A 13,352-nucleotide genomic window follows, 5' to 3' on the forward strand; every position below is an offset into this window, starting at 1 on the left:
CTTTGGCCATCAGCATTTTGTTGTTCTAATAAATGAATTAGATTGATTTGTTTTTTCTTCCAAAATTGGGAAAGAAGGTGTATATATAGATCTACCTCTTCTATATACAATTTCCATTGTTTTTTTGTTAATTATTTCTTGCTTGGAACAACTAGGTTTGGTGATTTTTCTGGTGATTGAACTTAAAAAAGCAGGAACTTATTGCAACAGGTGGCAAAAGCTTAGGGGCAGAAGGATAAATGCTTTTAGCAAATTAAGTCATTACAGTTTTTGTTTACTGGGGAGCTGATTTAGAAAGCTTTAAAAAGAAAGAAAACCTTAGCAGAAAGACAGGATAAACTGAACTTTTGTGTATGTGTGTCCCATTTTACCCACAGAAGTGGCTTTTCTGAGAACTAACTGATGTTTAGGCAGGACACCAAATTCCTTAATAATACTATCATGTAGCTATAAGTCTGGTGTGAGCTTATAGCTAAATTAGTTTGTTCTAGAATTTTTCAGTCTAATGACAGTAATTCTGCTTTAACATATGCAAGTTAAACCACTAGAAACAAAAGATATGTTGGCAAATCTCCAGTTTAACAACAATAAAAAAAAGTCACATAAGTTTTGTCCTGGTTTGGAATTCGATAATTTACATTGCAGAAAGACATTGCTTGGAAAAACAGGTTTGTGGCCTTTTGGTGGAATCCTACTGATCTCTTGAATTCCCATTGTAAGAGTCAGCTAGTGCTGGTGATACTTTTGTGTCCTTTCGTGTGCAGGAGAAAAATCACACTTTTTTAAAATCCTCAGTTTCACTAGATGGCAGCATCTCAGTATTTCAACAGGAAATTACGTTCATCTAGAGAAACTTAGCAGTTGGACTACAAATCCCAACAAGCACAGGGGAAAAAAAAAAAAACACAGAACTTCCCTTTGTACAAGGGTCGATGAATATAGCAAAGCTGTTCTAGATCTCTTGGTGAGTGACTGTATTAATATTTATTTGTAAAGGCTTCATAGAATCCGTATGGCAAATGTTCATAAAACCTGACTGTTAGATTGAAAAATGTATTTATAATGCATTTTGCTTCCCACGTGTCAAGGCATTTTGGGGAAGTACTTGAACTGGTCCAGGTGGCTTTTGGAAAGAAAAAAAAATTCTTCCATTACGTTGCTTCAGAAGTCTCATTTGTTGAATGTGTAACCTTCAGGAAACAGTTTTGGTGCAACTTTTGTTAGGAAAAACATCTAACAAAACAGAATTTCTGATCAAAGTAAGAGAAAAGAATAATTTATTCAAAAAGTAGGATACTAAATTTGACTCAGTAATCTGAGTCACAGCATAGATTTGAACATCTCTAGAGGACAGCACTGGCTGCTAACATAGGGAAGATTATGGTACCTTTATTTTAATTTCCCAGTGAAGTACTTGGTGTGTTGGATTTATGTGTATATTTAAGGACTTTGTTCTTATGACACCTTTCTACACCCATATCTACATAGACAAAGTTGCTTGGAGGAGTATGAGAATGCAGCAGTTTTGCTTATGGGGAACCCAATTAACAAACTCCATATATTTCACTGTGACTAGAACACAGGGACCTCACTTTTTAGGAAGTTCTTTGAGATTTGGTATTTGTTTTCACTTGTATGCCTGCATTTTTGTATGCTGTATTTCGTTAAACCTAACACAGCACTTGAACAAGGCTGTATTTTGCCTTTTGGCTGCTCCACCTAGGCTAAGGTAGCAACTCCTAGAGGTTCCCTACTGCCCCAGGCACACTCAGTGTTCCCTGAAAACAGGGAACAAGAGGCAAGACTGGGGGCTTCACTCCCCCCTCACTTTCCTGCCTCACTGGGACTGGGAGCCTGCTGTGCTGGAGGATTCCCGAGACAACTGAGGGCAGATACCAAGGCCAGGGCATTGTGTGGAATGTATTGCAGTCTAGGACATGGAGAAGTTTGTAGAGAAACAGAAGACAGACCTGCTTTCTGAGAATACCACGGATAGTGGAAACACTAGATTATGAATTATTGTACTGCTGTTTCATCCTGGCTTTTTTTTTTTGCATTTAAGAAAAAATAAAATCCAATTTCTGTTATAATGAAGCTTAACTTCTGAGCTCAAATGCCTTTTGACTTCTTGAGACCCTTTATGTACAACTAAAAAAAATAAATAGAGGGGGCAGCCCTGCCTCTCGGAACTCTGGAAAACTGAGGGTCACAGGACAATTGTGATGGCAGAGGTACACCCTGGATTGTGTCTAGTTTTGGAAATGTGTTTGCATCTGGTTCCAGGGGGCGGGGGGGAGGCGGTGGGGATGGTGTTGGCCTCTGTTTGTTAAATGTCTGTGCCATCCTGTGCAGGTCAGCACCATGGGGCGGCTGGATGGGAAGATCATCCTGTTGTCTGCAGCAGCACAGGGCATTGGCCGAGCAGCTGCTATTGTAAGTTGGAAAATGTTTGTTCTGCTGGGCCTGTGCAAGGTCTCTCATTCTAGCTTGTCCAGTGACACCTGCACCAAACCAGTTCTTGAATTAATAAACCACAGATGATGCTAGAAGCACACAGTGAAAAAATCAGGGAATAATGTAGCCACTATGCTGTATCATGCAGGCTTTGTGCTGTTTCAATTTATGAAAATCTTCAACTCTGAGTGGAGATGTTAGACAAGGATAAGAACCAGATTTGAGGACAGCTGCATCTGCTTTTTTAACAATATATGGTTGTACTGCCTGTACCTTTTATTCAATATCTCTGTTGCTTTGTTCTGGGAGAAAATAGAGATGATAGAGGGAATATTTCCTGGTCCAAGGCTGGTTACTGTGAGGATCCCTTACAGTAAAGCCAAGGTATTTTACCTGTATTCATGACTGAAATAACCAAGTTCACATGATACTAGCACATTGTTCACAATGAGCAACTGTAAGAAACTCTTCACGAATTTTGTTTGATTACTGTTAAACAGAATTTAAGGTATGTATTAACTTTCCAGTTAGCTTTTAACTCCTTTTGACCAGTTCTTCTCCTGCTACTTTCCTTTTCCATGGCAAATAAAAAACCCAGTAGAATTATCTTGTTATCTCTGTAATGTAATTAACAGCTCAGGAAAAGCTCCTGTAGCGTTTTTGCCAGACTGGTTAGTTTCTCATGCATGTGGCAGAGAACACAGAAGACTGCTGATCTTGGATCTTACATTAATTACTCAGTCCAAGGAGCAGGTAATCCTCCTGATGGTTTCACTTTGTAAATACCCAACCAACCATGGAAGGCTGGTATGGTTAATGTCACTATGCTCTTAAGCTGCACCTGGGACACCTATTTTGAAGATAAGGGGCTACAGTCCAAGATGTCAGAGTACTTTTGACAGACTTTACTTCCTTAGCTGTTGATTTATCAGCGCTGAATCACAATAAAAACAGGCTTTTGAGGAGTCTGTCAAGAATGAGCCAGTGTCTCTGGTTAAATATCAAAAGTTATGCTGCTTTTAATATTGTTCTATTCCAATTACTTGGATACAAAGGATTTTGTTTTAAAAATCCTGGTTTACAACTTCTGCCTTTACCTGTCAAATTTTGTGACTTTTAATTTAAATCTAACAATAGATTTAAATTAGATTTAAATCTAACAATACAGACAGTTCTAGCCCCATTGCTTACTACTGCAGCTAATAAGGGCATTAATAATTTCCATTATCTTAGTCTGGTTACTGTTCTTATACTTTATTTATGGATTCCTTCCTTTAGGGAAAACACCTTAAATCTGTCTTATCACACAAAGTTAAATAGTTGTCTGCAACTCCCTGAAATGCCCAGAATGAAAACTTAGAGATCAGCTCCCTTCAGCTTGGCTTGGCTCCTATTTCAAGCCAAAAAGCACCTGAAAAGAAAACAGATTTTATTTCTGGTATGACCTGGAATATCTAAATATAAACTGTTTCTGTGTTCTCCAGGCTTTTGCTAAAGAAGGAGCCAAAGTCATTGCTACAGATATCAATGAGTCTAAACTGCAAGAACTGGGGGAATATCCAGGTAAATGGCCCTACATCAGGCATTAGTTCAGCTCTTACAAGTTTTGTGTAGGCTATCTGAGATACATTTTGAGGATAGGAAAGCTTGAAAAAGACAGGAAGAAAGAAAATATCCAGACTAGTTTTTCTGATGTTTGCATTGCTTTATGCTGCGGTGTGAAAGAACAGAGATTTGCCATGTAAAATATTGCAACATCAGAGTATTATTCCAGACATGTGGAATAACTGATTTTCTTGTGTCACAGAAGAAGTTGATGTTTGCTGGAACAGCACCCATTTCAGTTACCTTTTGCTTTCACTAGGCTAATTATCAGGTGCATCACTCTGGAAGGCATGGGATGTTTTTTTCTCTGATCAAGAGAACATCCCACTATACAAAAAGGTAGACCTAGTGTCTTGCATTTCTATGGTCCATACTTGGCTTGTCCTTTTAATGCATTCCTTACTGTCCTATAGAATCCATATGTCTTCAGAAATGTAATTCTAGCAACACTAGATATGCCTATTCTGTTGGTATAAACGTTCAGGACTGAAGGTTGTTTTTGTACTGCCACCACAGGAACATGCTTCAAGGAGCAGGTTTTGCACAGGTGTGTTTCTAATCACAAGTGGGATATTAGGTTAAAAAGTACTTTTTCAATATTGAAATAAAAATAAGACTTGGGTATAGTTCACAGCTCACAATGCTTCTAACTTGATTTGAGAGAAGAAAGTGGATTTAAAGAATTCCTACTAAAGGCTGACAGTAAAATACACAAAACCACAGCGGGCACAACTTTTAGCATGACTATGAGGCTCTGCCAACTGGAGCTCACAACAAGAAATCCCTTTGTAATTGTTTGGGAACTTGAGGGCTTTTCAGGTTCCTTCTGAGGGTATTTGGGAAAATGTTATGTTTTTTTCCTCTGCTAGTATGCTCACAAGGAAAGAAATAATTTTCCATATACTCAGAGCCATTTCCATCCTTTAGACATAAGATTAGTCAATCTATAATTCATCAAGACTTGGCACTTTGAGGTCTTTGAATTTTATCCAGGAGAGGTAATTCCAATGTGATGTTAATCACCAGCCTGTAGTCTGATCGAATGCACAAATCTCTTCAAAAGTGTCTCTACATTTAACTAAGGCACAGAAAGCCTTTTCATGGAAACCAAAGCTTGTTGCTTTGGTATCAAAAAACCCAGGATTTTATCCATTTCAAATCAAATTCTCCTTTGACAGTACTCAGATGCTTTACAGACAGCTTTACAGTGTTTCATGGAATCATATCTGTTGGGTTAGACTTTGGGAGGCTGTGTAGTTCCATCTAGTGCTCAAAGTGGCACTGGTTAGAGGAGGTTGCTCAGGGCTATGTTTAATTAAGTTCTGAGCATCTCTAAGGATGGAATTTCATCTGCAGGACCCTGTTCCAGTGTGACTGCCCTCATAATTTTAATAGTTTATGCAAAATAATTTTTCTTTATTAATTAAATTATATGAAGCTCATTCATAATATTCATAATATCATCAACTACACATGAGAATGTGGCATGTAGTGGGACTGTAAGGCACATATAACTAGTTCCAGGTGTTATTCTATGGTAATGAGTGTGAAAGTTTATTATGATTATATAAGTTCTCTAATTCTGTGTGAGACTATAGTGGAATTCAAATTTATTTGGAATGTTTTTATAGTAAATTAAGCTAGCTCATCTGCTTGTCATGCTGTATAGCAATTAAAACAGTTGATCATTTTAATTCTCTCCTGAAATTTTAAATAGCATCATATGCTGTCCCAGATTAACCGCTGCACTAACTTAATCATTGAGTGAATTGAATTGTAAGTGCTATCCTCAGCACATCAGAAAAATACTCAGCTAATCCTCAATTAAATACATTGAAACAAATGCTGTGTTTTTTCTAGGCATTCAGATACGGGTTCTGGATGTCACCAAAAAGGAGCAGATAGAAAATCTGGCCAAGGAGATTGAAAAGATTGATGTCCTCTGTAACATTGCAGGGTAACCAGAATCTCTTTGATACTACTGTTTTTCCAGTTTTCCCTGTCCTCCAGAACTACCTTCTATTATTTCAATGCATTTTATTTGTTATGTTTTAATGGATTTTATACTCTTAATAGAAACCTCCATGTGTTTCCATCAAAACTGAACTTGTTTGCACAACCACATAACCCAGGCCAGTATAAAACAGCTCTGGAACTTGTGTTTTCCTCACTCTATAGGTACCCTGTACTGATGGCTTTGGCCCTTCTAGCACAACAGTGAACAAAGCCTGTCAGTCTGCTAGTGCTTTTTTTTTCTTTTTTTTGGTTCTTCTGTTGCCAATCATTTCATTGCACGTATTGAGTCTGCTTTGTATCCTTGATATTTACCAGAAGAAATACACTGCTGCTTGCATTCTTCAAAGGAGCTCTTATCTCCCTCCTTTAAAGGTTGGAAAAGTTAATTGCTACAAAACAGCGGTGGGAAAAGAGTCACAGGAATGTAAGCCACAGACAGTAATCCACTTCATGCACTCATTCTAGGTTTGTTCATCATGGAACCATTCTGGAGTGTGAGGAGCAAGACTGGGACTTCACGATGAACCTCAATGTTCGCAGCATGTACCTGATGATCAAGACATTCCTCCCCAAGGCAAGGCTTGGCTGCCCATGACTTTTAGTCTCTGCTGCATTGTTTAAAGTGTGACAGATCAGAGTTGCTGCCACTGTGGCAGTGCACAAAATACAAGTGTGCCACTTTGGATAGGGGGGCCCTTAGAGTACAGTAATCCTACTATTAAACATTCTCTTCAATGCATAATATTTCAAGTAGACAATTTATCTAAAGGATATGGTAGAGAGGATTTATCTGGGGAGTTGGCATATGTAAACTAGCTAAAATACTTCAGACTTTATGCAGAGCAGTGATGGGGTCATTGCAATACAGTGCTAATGTATTCTACTACAGCACACAGCTGCACAATACCACTGCTACAAAGTATTAATAAACCATCTATATTAATATGAATTTTGTACAGCTCTGGAGACTATCTTGTGAAGAAATTCAGGGATGCTGATTAGAGGACAACAGCCCAGTGAATGTAGCAGCTCCAAGATGCTTCTCGGTTTTTCCATAATCACTAGGTTTGGGTCTACAAAACCTTGTGGACTGAATGAGGTGCTTGCATTCCCATAAATGCTAAGGCCAGATTTGAAAGCTGTGACTATGACTGGATGACAACTACTATTTTCAGTATTGTTCCAGTTCCTTTTGCTTGGTTGGTTTGGTTTTTAGTTTGTTTGGGGGTGGTGTTTTTCTTAGCTGAACTTAATTTTCAAAGTTTGGGGGTTTTTAAGAACTTCAGGCATATCAGATTTTAGGATGCCTAAAAAGGTCGTAAGTTGAAGAAAATTACAATTCATAGATGCTAGAGTGTTGTGCTTTAGTCTTCTCCAAAACAAGAAGAGTTTGAGTGGGATCAGTGAGTTGCTGCATTGGTAGATGGTATGGGCAGATGTCTGTGTGGTGTAACTTCTGTCGTGACAGAGGGCAATGACTGAGAGGTGGCAACCTAGGAAAAAATCCTTTCCTGGCATAGTGTTCAATCCTGACATGGCTCAGGGGAACTGAGGGAGAATTTCAGACTCTGCTTTACTGCTTCAGTCAATGGCACCTACCCATGCCAACTGAGCTTTGTTGCCCTGTGTATCAAGTAGGGCTGTTCTGGGTGTTGCTGTGGGCTGTTTTGCTGAACCTGCAGATGACAAAACAGTTTGCATTTGAGTGACATAAGTACTCTCTTTGCAGATGCTTAAACAGAAGTCTGGAAATATTATAAATATGTCTTCTGTGGCATCCAGCATCAAAGGTCAGTAGCTTGCTAGAGTTCCTTATATAAATCCTTATATAAATACGTAAATTTATATAGAATTCCTTATATAAATAAAGGTGATGGATATACAATATAAATATTGTGCCACCTTGAACTTAGAGGACATTCTAAATTCAAAGCTATTTCTAAATCCTGTGGAGGGATCAGTTAGGAAAAAAAAAAAGGGAACACATTCAACTCAAACATAAATGCAAGGAGACAGAAAATTGTAGACACTCCAAGATCCTTATCTCTGAGCTTTTGTAATATTTTGTAGCATCCTTTTTACCAGTATGTATTAACTAAAAAGGTATTACTTCCTGTGATATCTTCATACATATGTTCTTCAGAGATATAATGAAGAAATGACAATTATATATAAGTGCTGTAACTATGCTTTCAAAAGAAGCCTGATCATGACTAACAGATGGATTTCTACTGTTCCTAAGTCTTTGCTGCTTGTTACATTTTCTAGACAAGTCCCCAGGCTTACACTATTGAAAGATTGTGTGCTTTCCTCTGGTCTATACCTGAGTAGAATTCTGGCAGGTGGCATTCCAGCTAGCCTGCCCTTATGGAGAGGCTACAGCTGCTACAGGAAATGCTGGAGTCCAGAAGCAGGTGTATATTGAACAATCTTGGCTCTTTTTTTCCTTTATAACTCTGTTTCTGTGCTGCCTTGACATGGACCTTCTGTTAGGAGTTGTGAACAGGTGTGCCTACAGTACCTCAAAGGCAGCAGTTATTGGGCTAACAAAGGCTGTGGCTGCTGATTTCATTGAACAAGGCATCAGATGCAACTGCGTATGTCCTGGTAAGTGTTCTTATTGTGATCACATTATCCTGTGATCTAGGAGCAGATGCTAGAAGGCCAGAACGAGTCTGGCTTTTTTAACAAAAAATAGACTTGCAAGTGTTAACTGATGTTACCAGCAGTCTACAAGAACATAGCAGGCTTGAAAGGTTTAATATAGAAAAGTAGTTGTTCTGTGGTTAAACTGGATGTTTAGTCTGATTAACCTAGTAGCTGCACTTTACACATACATTACACAGTAATTGAATGGTTCTTTTCAAAGATGCAGTCTCAGAAGTTAGAAGCAGGCAAGAGCTAGCTAACAGTCTGACCATTGTTTAACCATACAAAAAGTATTGAAACTAATTCTCAAAACTCTTGCCTTCTACAGAAATTTAAAACTCTGTGCTCTGTTGGTGGCTTTGTAGTCTTTCTCCTGAACTATATTGCAAAGTTACACATAGGTGTTAAGACATACAAATAGAACAAATAAACTTTTGTTGTGATAGCTGATGCAGTTGATTTTTAACACTGAATTTAAAATTTTGCTTAGGAACTGTTGACACACCATCTTTACAGGAAAGAATCCAAGCCCGGCCTAACCCAGAACAGGTGAGAAAGCAATTTATTAGCTTGGTCACAAGTATATATGTTTAACTCTCTTTTAAAAAAGAACATATAGTTGCACTTCTGCCCATATTCAAGAATGTCCTCAATTTCAGAGTACTGTGCATAACTTAACATTGCTGTCTCCTTTGAAAGTGTGGTCAGCTTAAACTCGAGACAGAAGCCTTACAGCCAGACCAGAACTGAAGCCTCAGAAGGATAATATTGGTTAGTGAAGGCACAGGGGATCTCATCCAGGGAAGCAACTTCAAGTGTTGGTTACAGTATCCAGTGCAAAAGCAGAGGACATTTTCCATTGTGGCATGTGTCAGCCACAAGGAAGTGCAAAAATAGCACAGACAGAGCATTCTGGCCTGTGCATTTCCACATTATTTGGCATGCTTAACCATCATTATTAGATAATGGTAAGTTTTCATTTGAAGGACATGGGAATATCTACCACCAAAGGAAGAAGGATTTAATGTTGGCTTTATTCTAGAATCAGAGATTTTGCTGCTTTCTAAAAGTCTCCTTATTTTTTTCAACCTGAAATTCACATCCCTGTTGATTTTATGTTTTTCCAGCTTTAATTCCCTACTTAGTGTCCTAAAGGAAGTTATGACTAGAAGCCTGTTTCCAATACTGCTTTGTAGATGTCAGTAGGTAAAAATAATTGGGTTTTATTTTTGATATACCAAATGCTCTTGCATATCCAGGCACTGAAGGACTTTCTGGCTAGACAGAAGACTGGCAGGATGGCTACTGCGGAAGAAGTGGCCCATCTCTTTGTGTACCTGGCCTCTGATGAAGTAGGTATAGACAATGAAATGTCCTGTCATAGATTCCCATACTACTTTGTAACTTCCCAGTAAAGAGGGTATTTGTTTCAGGACAATTTCCATTCTCTTTGAGCTGGATTATAACAAAAATAAAAACCAAACTATGTTCTTTTACTGAGTTCATCCTGCAATACAAAAGGTGTTCAGAATGTTGACAGCGATTGCAAGGCATTATGTATTTGGTGCCATAGCCTGGTGGTTGCATGTCACCTGAGCAAACTGACTGACCCCAGGTCATCCTGAATGGTGAACAAAATGAGCTTGTCAGCTTTACCAAGCTTGCACCATGGCTAGATCATGTTTTAAGGAGGTAGAATTAGTAGAGCTGCTGGAGATTTTAGCTAATGCTCAGGGTGAATCTGCCATCCCAGCATAAGGAAAACAACAGACCCACTGTGGATGTTACACACCAGATTCCAGATGACCACTGCAAACAGCACCAACACTAACAAGCACACACCAATGTTATTTCAGCTGCTATGAATTTACTGAGACTAGAAACTGGACTGGATTTGTCTAGACATGTCCAGCAGTCCTAATGTCCATGTCAAAATACTTCAGTGGATTTAGTTCAGTATTAACGTTGCTATCTATCAGTAGTCTGTTTCTCAATTTCATCTTGGGTTTAGTATTTCCATAATGCTAATAATTTTTTCCAGTCTGCTCATAGGGTTTTCAATGGTGTGTAAACAGAATTCCATTTTTTCAATGTATTCAGCATGTTTCAGCAGTGACATAAGGAAGAATGTCAACAGTTCAGTTGCTTACCCCACTATCCATATAATCTAAGTTTTTAGTTAGGTCCCATTATAATTATTGGCTGACCTGGTCAGATTCTGCTCAGCTGAACAGACCTAATAACATCACAGTGTGAGGTATTTACTCCTGCAGGTAAGATATCTAAAGTCTAGCTTTTTTAAATTTGTACTCTCAGGATGCATTCTCATCTTAATGCCTCTAGTAATACTTTTGCCACACTTCCTTGAATTAAGTAAAAGGCTTCAATTTCTGTTTGTTTCTATATAGATATTATATTACTTACTCAGGTATTTTTGTAAAACAAAAAAAAGCATATTTTTTAATTTAAAGAAAATGTTTCCCTATAACTAATAGCCATGAAAAATTACTTGAAATCATTGTTTATTTTATGTAATTTCAGTCTGCCTATGTGACTGGTAATGAGCTAATCATCGATGGAGGATGGAGCTTGTGATTGACTCTACCTGCAAATGGAAATTCATGCTATGATGGGCAAAAAATGAGGATGGTGTTTCTTGCCAAGATTGAGATCATGCATGTGATGTCTTTCCAAACAAATTTGCTATTTCTAGATTGATCTTACTGATTAACTTTTCCTTAAATAGAGAAATAGTGGAGTAAAACATACTTCATGTGGCTTCAAATTATGGCAGCTCCAAAAACATGAAAGAACAGCAGTTTAATGTTTAAGATTTCAGGAGGCCAAAAATATTGTTCAAGTTACAAAATCTGAGTTGTGTTTTAAGCAAAAGCTGAGTGAAAGGAATTAACTATTATATTTAGTCTCATCTTACTAGGTATTTGGAAATTAAATACAATTAAATACTTACAAGAACAACTATGGAAGGGCAATACTCTAGCAGGTATGGATGGGGGTATATGTGAGAGGAGTACTCTTAAATATATGGGTGGATTTTCAAGAATATGCTTGACTTGAAGCACAAAAGCAAAAGGAGTGGATTTTACCACTCTAGATAGAGCCAATATATTTGTCTCCAAAATGATGTACTAATATTGGACAAATTCTGTAAAATCTGTTGCTAGGTGCTACACTGTGGTGCTCTATGCCTTATTCTCAAGTACCAATACAGCTCACACTAAAGCACAAGGCAAAATTTCTCTGCAAAGGACTGTTTCTACAAGAGTATGTGCTGATGTTTTTATTGTGATAGAACATGGTAGCTTTGATTAATGAAATAGAAACCTATTATTGTCAAGTTTCATACTCTGGGAAAAAACATATGTCCTGTCCCAGAGATCTAAGGCAAGGAATAACCTGAATTCATAAAGCATTTGTTTTGCTAACACACTGCTTAAAACCAACATGAATTACATGGTGTGACTGTCATGGTTACCTTTAACATTTATCTAGTTCATAAATGCAACTCTATGTCATTTAATACATATCTTCATATATATTATAAACATATATATGTGAGGGAGCAATTAAGGACTAAATGCTACTTAATATGATTCATCAGTAATCAAAGCACAGGAAAAATGTACAATGTTGTTTGTGTGTTTCTGTAACAACTGCCATGTTTATAAAATTATTGCTTAAGCTTTTCAATATCAGCTGAAACATTAATATAAATTACTTGATTTCAAAGAGAATGAAACACATCTAGTTAACATCTTGCCTCTTATTTTAAAATTATTGTATGTAAATCTAAATTTTACTAATGAGAAAAATATTGTGAATGTTGGCTTCATTGGGCTCATTATGGGCTTAACATTTACCTTTAATCATGGTTGGAGCATTCTGACCTTGTGTAGTTTGTTTATGGGGTTTTAGAGAATCTAACATTTCAATCAAGTGACCCTGGCAGCCACGCAGGATCAAGTTGGGGCACAAATCCAAAATGGCTCCAAAAATGTTCACTGACATAAATGCAAAATATTAAAAATTGAGGCTGGCAGGACACAATTTCAATGGTTTCAGAGTTTAATATGAAGGCCTAAGTCCTTTTGTAGTAGGTGCATAGGCTTACCTTGAAAAGAGAATTTCCCTATTGCAGTAAGACGGGGAACATGTACTGTGTATTCTGAAAATATAATTAAGAATATGAGATAAAATTCATTATACTTATTGCACATTAACCATCCTTATTTAACATTTCTAAACTCGCTTAGAATTGTAGTATAGGGTTGCTGCTCAAAAATAGTTGCTGCTGCTGTTGTGGTCAAAGTACTTGTGCAAGAAAATAAGTACCACTTGCCTTTAAATTGCACTAAAAGGCACAAAAGGGTTTTTTTTAGTGGTAGGCCAAAAATCTGGTGGACCAGAAAAGTATACATCAGCAGAGCTTGCTGCCTCTTGCCTTATTAGCAGTGCTTTTCATGGAGGTGTTAACAGTTGCAACTCTGAAATGTGTTCCAATGTCATGAGGTTTTTCAGCAGACTTGCAGGAATTATTAAAGGAAAATGCTTCTTAATGCTCTCATGACCTAATTCCCTGGTCTGTTTTTAATGGAATTGGGAATTCT

At 37.6% G+C, this 13,352-nt stretch overlaps 1 protein-coding gene across 1 annotated transcript; it reads left to right on the forward strand.

The window, feature by feature from the left end:
- The first annotated feature begins 814 nt into the window (after window positions 1-814).
- Window positions 815-13,309, forward strand: BDH2 (3-hydroxybutyrate dehydrogenase 2). The gene is made up of 10 exons (XM_071431822.1): window positions 815-964; window positions 2,353-2,433; window positions 3,939-4,017; window positions 5,920-6,016; window positions 6,541-6,649; window positions 7,805-7,865; window positions 8,569-8,682; window positions 9,215-9,273; window positions 9,984-10,076; window positions 11,266-13,309. Exons 2-10 carry the CDS (start codon window positions 2,362-2,364, stop codon window positions 11,317-11,319), a joined length of 738 nt encoding a protein of 245 aa, XP_071287923.1. The 5' UTR covers window positions 815-964; window positions 2,353-2,361; the 3' UTR covers window positions 11,320-13,309.
- Window positions 13,310-13,352: the final 43 nt, after the last annotated feature.

The sequence above is a fragment of the Agelaius tricolor genome, unplaced genomic scaffold (assembly GCF_023055355.1).
Source record: "Agelaius tricolor isolate 1412-34295 unplaced genomic scaffold, bAgeTri1.0.p SCAF_8, whole genome shotgun sequence".
In the NCBI taxonomy this organism is placed as follows: domain Eukaryota; kingdom Metazoa; phylum Chordata; class Aves; order Passeriformes; family Icteridae; genus Agelaius; species Agelaius tricolor.

Excerpts from the sequence above, each read along its gene's own strand:
- BDH2 (XM_071431822.1), top strand. The coding sequence starts at position 2,362 with ATGGGGCGGCTGGATGGGAAGATCATCCTGTTGTCTGCAGCAGCACAG. Across the intron at positions 2,434-3,938 it reads TTGGCCGAGCAGCTGCTATT|GCTTTTGCTAAAGAAGGAGC; the intron begins GTAAGTTGGAAA and ends TGTGTTCTCCAG. Across the intron at positions 7,866-8,568 it reads TGTGGCATCCAGCATCAAAG|GAGTTGTGAACAGGTGTGCC; the intron begins GTCAGTAGCTTG and ends ACCTTCTGTTAG.